This window comes from Eucalyptus grandis, chromosome 11 (genome assembly GCF_016545825.1).
Source record: "Eucalyptus grandis isolate ANBG69807.140 chromosome 11, ASM1654582v1, whole genome shotgun sequence".
Classification (NCBI taxonomy): Eukaryota; Viridiplantae; Streptophyta; class Magnoliopsida; order Myrtales; family Myrtaceae; genus Eucalyptus; species Eucalyptus grandis.
Window position 1 is genome coordinate 7,673,268 of NC_052622.1, and position 13,706 is coordinate 7,686,973.

The 13,706-nt window shown below is 40.2% G+C and overlaps 1 protein-coding gene and 1 pseudogene across 1 annotated transcript; both read left to right on the forward strand.

The window, feature by feature from the left end:
* The window catches only part of LOC120289700, a 16,423-nt pseudogene extending 15,237 nt beyond the window's left edge, over positions 1-1,186 (forward strand).
* A 7,531-nt stretch (positions 1,187-8,717) lies between these two features.
* Positions 8,718-13,432, forward strand: LOC120289475. The gene is made up of 2 exons (XM_039304398.1): positions 8,718-9,447; positions 12,060-13,432. Exon 2 carries the CDS (start codon positions 12,088-12,090, stop codon positions 13,057-13,059), a length of 972 nt encoding a protein of 323 aa, XP_039160332.1. The 5' UTR covers positions 8,718-9,447; positions 12,060-12,087; the 3' UTR covers positions 13,060-13,432.
* Positions 13,433-13,706: the final 274 nt, after the last annotated feature.

Here is a 13,706-nt window from a genome sequence, read left to right on the forward strand (position 1 = left end):
GACAGCCTGGGGGCAGAACGACTGCGCCAAGAACACGAACTGCCGTACTCTCCCCACCGTAAGCACCCGTCGGTATTATTCGTTTCTATGTCGATTTCGAACCGCACGGTCATTAGAATAACGGATACGCTGATGGGGTATATCCAAACTAAGACAACGCGATTAACCGAGTTTTGAGCACCAGGGGAATTGCTAACACCCATTGAATTTCGACAGAATTTGAGGTTCAACTTCGTCACCAATGCCTTAATCCATGACGTAACGACGCTCGACAGCAAGTATTTCCAGGTAAACGTCTTGGGCGCCAAGAACATGACGTTCCAGAATTTCCACGTGAATGCGCCGGCCGACAGCATCAACACGGACGGGATCCACATTGGACGGTCGGACGGGGTCAACATCCTCGACAGCGACATCAAGACAGGGGACGACTGCGTCTCCCTTGGTGACGGGAGCCGGCAGATCACTGTCAAGGGGGTGACCTGCGGTCCGGGCCACGGCATCAGCGTCGGCAGCCTCGGGAAGTATGAAAACGAAGAGCCCGTGGAGGGTGTCTTCGTCACGAACTGCACCATCATTGGTGCGGATAACGGTGAGGATCAAGACTTGGCCTGCGTCGAAACCCGGCACGGCTTCTGACATGCATTTCGAGGATATCCAGATGGACAACGTCCTCAACCCTGTGATCCTAGACCAGGGATACTGCCCATTTAACCAGTGCAAAGCAGGGGTAAGCACATGAACAGGAGAATTAGCATAGGTCATGCACATTAGAAACGAAATGCATATTGACCCGTCCGCTAAACGAAATCAATTTAATTTCGAACGAACTGGAACGCTGGTTTCGCTCACAATTCTAAAGTCGGTTAGGAAACAAAAACGAATCGCACAATCGTTAAACCTTTACATGTCGGCCCTAATCTGTATGTCATTCGATTTGTTCAGGTTCCTTCCCTTATCAAGATAAGCAAAGTCAGCTTCAAGAAAATCAGGGGAACCTCAGCATCCCAGGTCGCGGTGAAGGTCTTGTGCAGCCAAAAGCGTGCCGTGCCAAGAAGTCGAGATTGCGGACATCGACCTCGTGTATAATGGCCCTGAAGGCCCCGCCACATCAGAGTGTGCCAACGTCAAGCCTGTGCTCTCTGGCAAGCTGAACCCTGCGGCTTGTGCCAAGGTCGTGAGCTAAAGAGTTCGCTTTTTCTCAGAAGATGAATCAACGCCGAACGTTTCTTTATAAAGGATTTCTTGAGCGAAACCGTTTGGTTTTGTACTCTTTTTGTATACCCCATGTAATAGACATTATAAATGATAGGAAGATGTCTGATTGCACGGATTCTTATACCACGTCGGATTCCGTTTGAAGAAAATCCTCACTTGTACACCTCGCTTAGTTTTTAATATATATTTGGTTTGCGAAAAAAATAAGATTAGCCTCAATAAATTCTTATCTACTCCGGACCTAAGTTGCACCATACACGAATTATGAAGTTTAAATTTCACATTACGTACAATACACAAATTATGAAGTTTAAATTTCACATTACCAACAATACACAAATTATGAATTTTAAATTTCACATTACATACATCAAAAGGGTCAAATAGTCTCATGTACTCGATTGGTTCATTATCGTAAAATCATGACACATCTAGCGAATAGTGCGAGTCACCCCGCTCGTGTAAACTTGGACGATAATCAATCGACTTGATCTCAGGACGCATCGTAATTAAGCCCATTTTTCTTGTACTTGCAATTTTGGGTCATCTCCGTTTACTAAATTGATAAACAATGATTCCCGTCACATTAACTAGCGCAGTAGGCCTAGGAGCATTGATGAAATAGTTTTGCTGTTCTTGATTTTGGGTGCAAATCTTTGGTTTAACGTCCAAATTTTAATTCGCTACACATTCCCACAAAGGTCAAGATCTCATATGTGAGCTTTAGGTGTTAAATTGCTAAAAGAAGGAGAGATGAGGCTGAAGCTTCATCTTACGTACATAACAACCAAGTCTTTTACAAAAGACAAAATACATAATGTAAAACACACCATAACTACCCATGTTCTGCATAAAGCACTTGCCCCACTAACACCTAAAAATTAGGATAACTAACATACATGACTCCACTAACTCTAATAACTGAAAAACCAAATCAGCAACACATGCAAAAGGAAATAACTATTATATCAATAATCCCTCCCTTAAACTGATGTTTGCTAACATTTGGTTTAAAGAGTTGACTTTTTTCACCGTGCGAACACCTAGTAACCTTATGAGGTTCACAAATGACTCCATCTTGAGGGCCTTGGTGAATATATCAGCAACTTGATCTTCACTCCTACGGTATATTAGATCAATTGTTCCATCATTGCTAAGATCTCTCAAGAAATAAAATTTCACATCAATGTGCTTACTTCTTCCATGTAACACCGGATTCTTGGAGAGTTTTATTGTTGAGTTATTGTCACAAATTTTTTTAGTAGGTCTCGATTGCTTGAATTGTAGCTCCTCAAGAATTCTCCTTAGCCAAATAGCTTGACAAACACTAGCTGTTGCAGCAACAAATTCAGCTTATGTACTTGACAATGTGAAATTGGTTGCTTCTTGGATGACCACGAAATAGAACCTGTTTCGAACATAAAAGCATAACCCGAAGTGCTCCTCTTATCATCTTGATCTCCTACATAGTCACTATCAGTAAATCCTAACAAATCAGACTTTTCACCATTCTTGTAAAATAGCCCTAAGTCTCTAGTTCCTTGCAAGTGACGAAGGATTCTCTTGACAGCTAACAAATGCATTTGTGTAGGATTCTCCATATATATCTATTGATTAAACTCACAAAATACATTATGTCTGGTCTTGTTGTAATTAAATATATCAAACAGCCCTCAATTTGTTTATAAAGTGTGCTATCAACCTTCCTCTTTCCCACGATCTTTGTATAACTTTAAGCCAAACTCAACCGGAGTGTTTACAAGATTACAATCCTTCATCCGAAACCTGTCCAAAATTTCTCCCACATATTTTTTTTTTTTTTGGAAATAAAGATCCCATCATTCGATTGTACCACTTCTATGCCAAGGAAGTAATGCATCATACCAAGATCAGACATTTCAAATTAATCCATTATAGGTTTTTTGAATTCTTCAAACATGCCATCACAACTTCCAGTAAATATAAGATCGTCAACATACAAGTAGATAATAAGCATTTTTCCTTTATCTCCAATCTTGACAAAAGCGTATGCTCATAAGGACATGTTGAAAAACCAACTTTAAGAAAAAATAAATTTCAATGCGACTATACCAAACTCGAGGGCTTGTTTTAGCCCATAAAGAGCTTTCTTCAATCTATAAACTTTATGCTTATTTCCAATCTTGACATAACTAGGGGGTTGCTCGACAAATACCTGTTTCTCCAAGTACCCATGCAAGAATGCCGATTTGACATCTAGTTGGAAAATAGGCCAAGAATACTGTGCTGCCAATGCAAGCACCAATCTGATCGTGTCATGTCTCGCAACTAGAGAAAAAGCCTTTGTATAGTCGATCCCATATTGCTACTTGTATCCCTTGGCTACCAAACGTGCTTTAATTTGTCAACTTTATCATTTTCTTTCAATTTTGTTTTAAAGACCCACTTTACACCTATGGTTTTTTGTCCATCCAGAAGATCGGATAACTCCCAAGTATCATTTCTTTCAATGGCATTAATTTCATCATTCATCGCTTTTACAATTTTTCTTCTTTGACAGCACTCTCAAAAGTTGTAAGCTCATAGTCTGAAAATAAGGCAAAGTGAGTAATTGAATCTCTAATTCCAGTTACCTCATAATTTTCCATCCAAGCAGGCTTTCTTCTAACGCGGCGAAGAGATTGGGCTTCTTCTTCATTGACTTCAAAGCCTGTTAGTGAAATTCCAGCAGCTGTAGAAGTCACATTTGATGAATTTTGAGGCATACAAAGTGCTGAAATTTGCTCCCATTCAGCATCATTGTCATAAAGAACTTGGGTATGTTGCTGCCTATTCCAATCCCAAGTGTTCTCTTCATCAAAAACAACATCCCTGCTAGTCACAATATTCTTTCTTAGTGGATTGAATAATTTATATGCTTTGGATGCTTCACTTACATCAAGAAAGACACATTCTTCAGTCTTGTTATCAAGTTTCTTCCTTTTTACATCTGGGACATGGGCATATGCGATGCATCCAAAGATTCTGGAAGTGATCTACAACCAGTCTTTTCCCACTCCAAGCCTCTTCGGTGTCATATTCTGAATAGCAAAAGTTGGACTTCTATTCAAAACATGAATACTCCAATTTACTGCTTCTGGCCAGAAAGTCTTTGGAACTCTTCCTCTTGCCAAGAAGCTTCTTAGCATATTAAGAATGGTTCTATTCTTCCTCTTAGATACACCATTCTGTTGTGGTGTATATGCAGCAGTAAGCTCTCTTCGAATGCCATGCTCTGCACAAAAAACTTCAAATTCTTTTGAGCAATATTCACCACCACAATCTGTTCGAAGAGTCTTAATGGTCTTTCCTGCGTCATTTTCAACACGAGTTTTGAAGTTTTTAAATGTGGAGAAAGCTTATGATTTTTCCTATAAAAAATAAACCCAAGTTTTTCTGGAAAAATTATCAATGAAGGTAATTAAATATCTTTTACTTCCATTAGAAGATGGGTTTATGGGACTACAAATGTCCAAAAGCACCAGCTGCAAAACATCCTTTGCTCTCCATGACTTTTCTTTTGAAAATTAAGAACAATGTTGTTTGCTAACAACTCATTTTTCGCAGACTTGGGAAGAAACGGTAATTTGAGGAAGACCCGTCAGCATGTTTTTCTGTTGGAGGGTCTTCAATCCGCCAAAACTCAAGTGACCATAGCGAAAATGTCATAGCCATGAAGAATCTTTCTTTTCAGCCATCAAACAAGACTGAATATTTTCAATCTTTAATGGAAACAATTTATTTGAACTCATAGGAACAACCGCAACAACACCTTTAACAGAATTATAAATTTCACAAGCACCCCTTTGAATGGTGATTACACCCCTTTGAATGAATTTTTCCTTGTTCGGTTTAAAAATGGAAATAAAGAAAGTTTTTTTCTTCTTTTGATAATGAATTTTTATCAAATGCATCTATCTTTTCTTCAAATTTTTCCCGATCGGTAGTAAAAAAGTATACTATGAATCTTATTTATCCAACTTGTCTTGATGTAATTTTTATGGACATTTTGTTTAGGATTTGGGATGAAAAAAAATTGACCCTTCCACATGACAGGCCCATTCAAAAAGGGCATATATTTTAGGCAAGTATTCTTTTTTTATTTTCATCATTACACAATCTAGTTCTTTTTTTTGAATATATCTAGAGTAATGGATCCTTTATTTAGAGTTTCCATTTGATTTGAAATTTTTGCTCAAGTTGTTCTTTTTTACTATAGCGAAAAATGCCATAGCCATGAGGATCTTTCTTTTCAGCCATCAAACAAGACTGAATATTTTCAATCTTTAATGAAAACAATCTATTTGAACTCATAGGAACAACTGCAATAGTACCTTTAACAGAATTATAAATTTCACAAGCACCACTTTGAATGGTGATTACATAACCATTTTCTTGTAATTGGCCATCACTCAATAAGTTAGTTAGACAACACATTAGAGATCGTTTCCACAAAATCATTCTTGATTCTTATCTTAATATCACATTTTCCCATCACTTTCACAGTAGAATGATCCCAAAAACTCACAGTGGAATGAAAATCTTCATTTATATGAGAAAAAGAAGACTTACTTCCACTCATGTGGTTACTGCAGCCTGTATCCACATACCAAATATCTGACTCGCACTTCTTTTCATCTTGAACATCCATCAACAACATTTCTGCTTCATTTTCTTCAACAAAATTTGAACTATCTGCCTTTTCTTTATTATTAGGTAGCCTAGTATAACATTTAGATGCATAATGACCAAATTTATGACGTCTAAAACACTCTATTTTGGATTTATTAGGATCCTGTCCTCTTCCTTTGCCTTGAAATTGGTCATTATTGGCTTTGAAATTCCTGCCAACATCTCTATTTCCTCGATCTCCCCTACCTCTACCCATTCCTCTGAAATTGTTGGAATGAGTATTGGTAGAAGCCTTCAACGCTTGCTCCTCTACTATTGAACTTCCGTTCATCTTCTGTTCATGGACCAATAAGGAGCTTTGCAATTCATCAAGAGAGAGCGCATCTATGTCTTTTGACTCTTCAATTGAGCAGACAACATAATTAAACTTTGGTGTCAAGGAACGCAAAATCTTCTCCACAATGGTGACATCATCCATTGTGACATTTTGAATTTTGACCCCGTCCTGAATATATGAAATGGGCATTTCGCTAGCACGTCTATGGTCTTTTTCTCGAGGGCGATCACTCGCGAGTTAACCAATCTATTGGGTGAAGCCGTTAAGGGATATAACCGCGGTAAAATCCTAAAAGCTACTCTATAGGTCGGATTGAACTAGAATTTGCATTCGGTTGATTTTAACCACGAAATGGAATTCGGTTTCGGAAATCGGACATTCGAGCATGTCACGGTTCATGTATAGGACGTCGTCTTGTCTTTTGGAGAAATTCCATTGAGTTCGGGATTTTTACAAAAAATCGTTGCGGACGATTCAGAAAATAAACGGAAACTCGGATTTGCCAATTTGAAGAGACTTTCGGCATCTAGTGTAAGCAAATCGGTGAATGGAAGTTGTTTGGGCTTTTTCTGATTTCAAATTGGATCTCAACTGGATTTGTTTGTTCAGAAAATCGAATACTAGAAAATTAAATGGAAGTAGATTTTGAAGAAAATTCGTGGGATCAAAAGACCGCCTTCAATTGGATTTCAAATGTGCAATTGATGAAGAATTTGGCGTTGAGTGAATTGTTTTCGTGTTGAAGTTGAACAAAATTCTAAATTAGTTTTTTTCTAGTCTCTCCTTCTCCTTCTAGAATTCATGCACCCATGCACGTAAACCCCCTCTCTATTCCTTTTTCTCTTTTGGGCGTGTGCCCCTCCGGCCGACGTTGCCCCTATCTCACCCGCACATTTATTCTCTCTCCCTCTCTCTCTCTCTCTCTCTCTCTCACGGTTCGTTACCCCCACTGACAGCCTTTGCAAGTCTTCAATTCCATTTTCCCATTTGACTAGTCTTCTCTTATCCAAGCAAATCACACTTTTCTCTCTCTCTCTCTCTCTCTCTCTCTCTCTCTCTCTCCTGGCTTCAACGACAACTCTGGACACCCTCCACCTTATCCCTTCCATCTTGCTCTTATCTTCACATACAGCTGCCCCCAACTCATTTATTTTATTTTATGCTTTTCCTTTATTCGGTGGAAGACCTCAGCGCCCCACGATCTCTCTCTCCTTCGTCAATTTCCCTGCAGCTCCTGTTCTCCGTCTATTCTCCTTCGAAGACACCAGGAGGAGCAGCGCCGAAGCTGCTTCTTCTCTGCAGCTCGCCCTCATGTCCCGCTCGATCAACACCTCACGCTCGCAAAGCCACCGTCCGCCATCTCCCTCTCGGTCAAACCCCCAGCATCGAAGACCCCTGCAGCAACTCCCACGTTGACGCCTGCTGCTCCTCTGCGACGTTCACGCGAAACCCACACCGAGTCAGCCCTTTCTTTCCCACCGTTGATTGAAGCTGCTTCATCCCCTGCCGTGCGTCTCTACCGAGTTTGACTGCCACTCGTCCGCTTGCTGCCAGCATCTTCCACCTTCACTGGTTTCACTTGATCGAAGCCACCTCCACCGCTTCTCCTCTGCCACCGAAGCAACGGCCCAGTGAGCTCCAGTCCATTTGAAATCCACGGGCCCAACATCTCCCTGAATTTCGGGCCCAACAAAGTCCATCAGCAGCCCATCAATTGAGTCTTCAGCCCATTCCAGAAAAAAACCCGCAAGTCAGCCCATTTTCAGCAGCCCAACTTTGGCGAGCCCAATTCAGTGAGGCCCAGCAAGTTTCTGTTTTCAGCAAGCCCAAGCCCGTTCAATCTAAGCCCAGCAATTTTTGTGGGCTTGCAAGTTTCTTGGCCTGGTCCAAGCTCGTTGGTGTTGTTGCGAGCCCAAGTTCGGCCGCCGTTGTGCCGCTGTTGCGGTGATTCGGTCTCCACTTTTAACGAAGTGAGTAATCTCACTAATCCTTGCTAGTAGACTAATGATCTTAATGTTGACACCTAAATTTTAACTTTTTTTATTTTTATTTTTTATTTATTTTTAGGGTAACAATGATATTTAACTTATCTCTTAAAAAAAGGTTGTTAAAAATATTTTGTGGAGGAAAAAGATTTTGAAAGATTTTCGGATAACGAATTCATATCAAAAGTTAAGTGAATTATCTTTAAAAAAATCTTCATAAAAAATTTGGGGTTATTTTCTTGTTAAGCACATCTCTCCATTTCGAAGGATGATCCTTAGCGATTAGGTCAATATACACAAATCTTCGTACGTAGAACCGACTAGGGTTTTCTCTCTATAAATAGGGGGCTTTTTGCTAGTGAAAGGGGGGTTTTTTTTGGAAGAAAAGAAAAAAAGAAGTTGAAAAGTGAGAGAAACCGGTGAAGAAAAGCTGCCGAGGGAAAGGGAAGTAAAAAAGGAGAAGTGAAAAGGAGAGGACGTGAGAGTGACAGGAAGAGACAGAGGAGAAGCGGAAAAGCAAAAAAAGGGGGGTGATTTGACCCCTACTGTTCATTGTCTCTCCAAGTTGGCTGCCCCACGTTGCTGCTCCATTTGCGACTACCCGGAGCTCCTACGCCTCACCACGCGACTACCGCTGTTCACCGCACCCGCGTGGCTGCCCTGAGAGCCCGTTGTACCTGCAGCGCCTCTATCTCCGACGCCCCTGCAGCTGCCAAGCCTCCGCATCACCGCGCAATCCACCACCGCATTGCTGCGCCTCTCTTCAGCAGCGCCGAGACCCGACGCTCCTACTCACCGAATGCCGCATCGCCATTCCTCAAATCACCGTCGCGCCTCCGCTTCACCGGCAACCTGCGAGATCCCGGCAGGCTGCTGCTGCACCACTTAGTTCGTGATCTGCTCGCCCAGCTGTGCCCCGCCGACGCTGCTGCCGAATCGCTCCTCCCCCCCGATGCTCAGCCGCCGACGTGCCGCTGTTCCTACCGCAAACCGACGCCGCCAGAGCCCACATTGCTGTTGCTCGCGTCTCCTCGGTGCCCGACAGCAAGCCTCGCGCTCTGCGATGCCCACTCGCTGGTGCCCTGCTTCGCCAAAGTCCCTTGCCGGCGTCAATCCTCGCTGCCTCGCGCTAGACGCCCACCTGCCTTGTCTCACCGGAATCCCCCCTTTGCCGGCAATCCCCCTGCTGGGCCTCTGACCGGCTGTCTTTCAATGACCCACCATTAGCTGCGTGCAACAAAAGAGAAAATCATTTAGGTAGTTCTTTTCTTTTTTTTTTTACTTTATTTTTTATGTTATTCTCACTTATTTACTTTTTTTTTCTTTAGTAGGATTATTCCTAAATATATGATTGAGATTTCAACATGAAATAATCCCTCAAGCTAGGGATTGATAGTCCGATTTTCGCGCCCGAAATCCGACTCGCAATCCCTTATAAAAATCGACAATCCAATCTCAAGCTCGAGATTTGATTCGCGATTTAATTTAAAATTGGCCAACCCGATCTCATGCGCGAGATATGGTTCGCCAATTTTCAGATATCAATCTCATCTTGTTTGATTTTGCTTGCCGTCAAGTTGGTTGAGTTAATCGAATTTTTTAAAGAAAAATCCAAAAAAAAATCTGAATAATGATTAGGTTTGTTTTTATTATCTTGCATATTTAGGATTGCAATTTTATTTCGAATTTTTAAATAAAAAATCCAAAAAATACATAGGATGTTAGTTTTAAATTTGAATTACACGTTTAATTATTTAGAAATTTTAATTTCGAATTTTATAAAAAAACACAAAAGAAAGTCATCATGCATATGTCATATATAATTAGGAAATTGTCATGGCATATTAGATAAAATTGCATTTTTCATTTTAAGTTTAGATTAATTTTCTAGATAGATTGCATCTTAGGTTAGAGATTTGCTAGCTTAAGATAATATCTTAGTTTTAATTAGGATTTAGTCCGACCCGATTAATATAAGCTGGATAAAATCTTAATCTAGATAAATAATTTTTGCATTTCATGAAAAATACAAAAATTGCCTTAGAATAAATTCATTTCATTATCTAGGATAGATATGTCATATAGAATTAGGACATTGTCATGGCATATTAGACTAGAATTGCATGTTTCATTTTAAGTTTAGATCATCTTTTTTAGATAAATTGCATTTTAGATTTAGATAATGTCTTAGTTTAAATTAGGATTTAATATGACTTAATCCCTAGTTTAAATTAGATAGAATCTTAATCTAGCTAGATCATTTCAAATTTCATAAAATTTGTCTTAGGATAAATTAGTTGCAATTTCTAGGATAGATTGCATTTTTTAAAATAAAAAAAGTGTCATTTGCATGTCATATAGAATTAGGTTCATGAAATGCATGTCATTTTAGTGATTATTGTTAGGTTCATTTCTAATTAGAAAGTGTCTGTCATTAGATTATGTCATTTAATAAATGTGGCGTGACATATAGCTCGCGTATTAAATTATATGCTGCATGTCATCTTAGTTTAAATAATTTTGTATGTCATCGCATCGCATTGCCTGTCATTAGAACTAGGTCATTTAGATTGCATTTAATTATTGCATTTCTTCATGTCATATAGTTTAGGTCATGCTACCATGTCATATTAAATTATTAGAATGCATCGCATGATTTTCATAAAGAAAAGTGAAAACATAAAATTGAGTAATTGCTTATTAATTAGAAACCATATCTAGGGTTGTTGATGTGGATTTTAATTTAACACTGCAGATGCTTTCGTTGCTTTGAGGTAAGTCTTGCATTATTTAATTGTTTTCTTGGGTGTTAAATTGATGGTTTGTGCACCTGCTTGAACACCTCACATGTTAGGGAACTAGTTTAAAATCAATTCAAGCTGCTTGCCAAACCTTTTCAAAATAAAAAGAAAGGTACCGAAAGGGCGTTAGAAAAATCTAATGTAACCAAGTCCCCGTACCCTTAGTCTTTGGTTCGTAGGAGTAAAGTAAATCTCATGTTACTTTACTTGGGTTTCTAATCGACCCACCAAAAATAGATTAGTGGCGACTCCTAGTTAAAAAAATCAATTGCATGATAACAATTCAAATCTAAGTGGTGAATTGGTATGGGCTTGGGAGAGCCCGAGTTAAGCCTAAGCTTAAAATTCCATTAGCCAAACCATAGGTGATTTATCCCGAAAAAATCTGGTCGTGATAGCTTGGCGACGCCGCTGGGGACCTTGAGTTAAAACTCTTAGTGGACTTAGGCCAATTTCTTTTGGAAAAAATATTTTTGTTTGGCAGCGAGGATCCTAGTATGCCCCTAACATTTAAGGTGTTAAATGTTCTTGCGGATGGAGGTATAAGGGAAAGTGTTTGTTAACCTTTGTTTTGCAGGAAGGTGTATGAATGTATGGTTTATTTTCATGAACAAAGTGTTGCTTGATATAAACTGTCGTGCATGCCTTGCATCTAGCACTACACTATTGCACACATAGCTTGCTGCTGGACCTGGGCCGCACAGGATCATTTAGGATGGTGTTGAGATGGATACCACTCCAACCGCATGCTCGCGGTATGAGTCGCCCATCTCAATCCCGAAGTTTCTTTCATGGTGTCAAGAGTACCCACCTCGGTCCGCATGCTCGCGACCCGGGTCGACTCTTTGACCAAGCCGGAGTCATGAGGACCCGACATAGTCCACAAGCCCTTGGCTAGTCTGATCATCCTTGTGGCTCCACTTTGATATGCCTTATAGATTAGAAATTGAGCCACTTACCATGCGCATGTCTATGTGATTGTCAATCATTGGTAAAGTAAGTTCTCTAATTTTTTCCTTTGCAATTTACTTACTTTGTCACATTATTTTTGTCGGTCCATGGCATTAGGATTGTCTCGAGCCTTGATTTATATACAATGGGGACACCGGACATTCGGATTATTCTCCCTCCAAAGGAAGAGCTTAGCACTTGGTGGGACAAGTTAGATCAAAATAGTCGTCAATTCGTAGAGTCACATATTGGTCGATTGCTTCCACTGCTGCGTATCAACATCCATGGCGGCCTCGTCCAAGCACTCGCCCACTATTGGTGCCCCGAGACTTCTACCTTCATCTTTGGCGGTAAGCATGAACTCACTCCCACCTTGGAAGAATATAGCATTGCCATAGGGAAGTCCTTGAAAGCTGAATTGATCAGTCCGCCTATCGGAATAGATCCTGTTACGGCCTTATATGACTTTCTGAGAATTAAAGAGGACGACATAAGAAAGATTTTAAAGGCCCACCGTAATGCATGTCCTTTATCTTTTTTGAAAGAATGTTTTGAAAAAGGCACCTCATTTCAAATGCGTAGGATTTTCCTCTTAGCTTTCTTTGGGTTTATAGTATTTCCTTACTGCAAGAATGCTATTAACCCTTTGATTGCTCAATTAGTTACGCAAGTGTTGGAAGGAAAATTTTTTGTAAGCACTGTCTTGACTGAAACTTTTCTTTCTCTCACTCGATTAAAAAGAGGTGGTGATAAGACTCTCCATTCCTCTCCTGAACTTTTACAAATCTGGTTCCTTTCTCATATAAAGGGGTTTGGTGGTTTAATGACTATACATGATATTAGTAATTCTAATCACCCTATTATGAGATTTGAGAACAATCAAAAACATGCACCGGATTACCATTACTCTAGGTGGCTAGCTTTCATGAAAAAACCAACTCCCAAGGGTTTCCTATGGCATGCTAAATGGTTCCAAGTTCGGGTGGCGAGACTCTCGTGTGGAGGAGTTGGCCTAATCCCTCTATTGGGATTCACTAGAGCATTGGAGTACTATCCGACTAGAGTGACTCGTCAGTACCAAGTCGTGCAAGAGCTTCCCCCGGCGTTACAAGTATAGCCGCTCCAAGTCAGTTTCGTTGATGGAAGCCGAGGCGATGAGGATTCCATTCTCGCTATCAAATCGATGTGGGACATGTGCCGTCCACGAAAGCTCAAATGGCCCGAAGAGGAGTTGAAGGGCAAAGAAAGGAAATACTATGCCTCGATCAAGTATATCCAACAACACAAGATTCCCGAGGAGCCGCTTCCAAAGATACCAAAGGCGCCATTGAAGATCACCAATCGAGCTGAGAATAAACGCCTCAAAAGAGTTGCTGAAAAAGCTCAAGAGGAGAATAAACATTTGCGCCGAATGGTGTCCCGAGTGTATATTGATCAAGCCAGATGAAATGCTTGAATCAATCTTGCTATTTTCATTTTTAGATAAATGATTAGGGAGTTTGAGTCATTTACTTTCCTAGTTCACTTGTTTAGGACATTTCGAGATTCTATTTCGATAGGTCTATCAAAAGCTCCATTGGTGAATAAAAGTTCTAGAATATTGCCATGGATTGGCGTATTTCCATATAAGAATGCTTATTTTTGTTCATTTCTTATATTAGGTCGTAACGGATCCACCGCGATCACCTATTATTACACGATCAAGGGCTAAAATGGCTGACCAAAATGAAATGCGTGATCGTATGTTTGCTATGGAGACTCAAC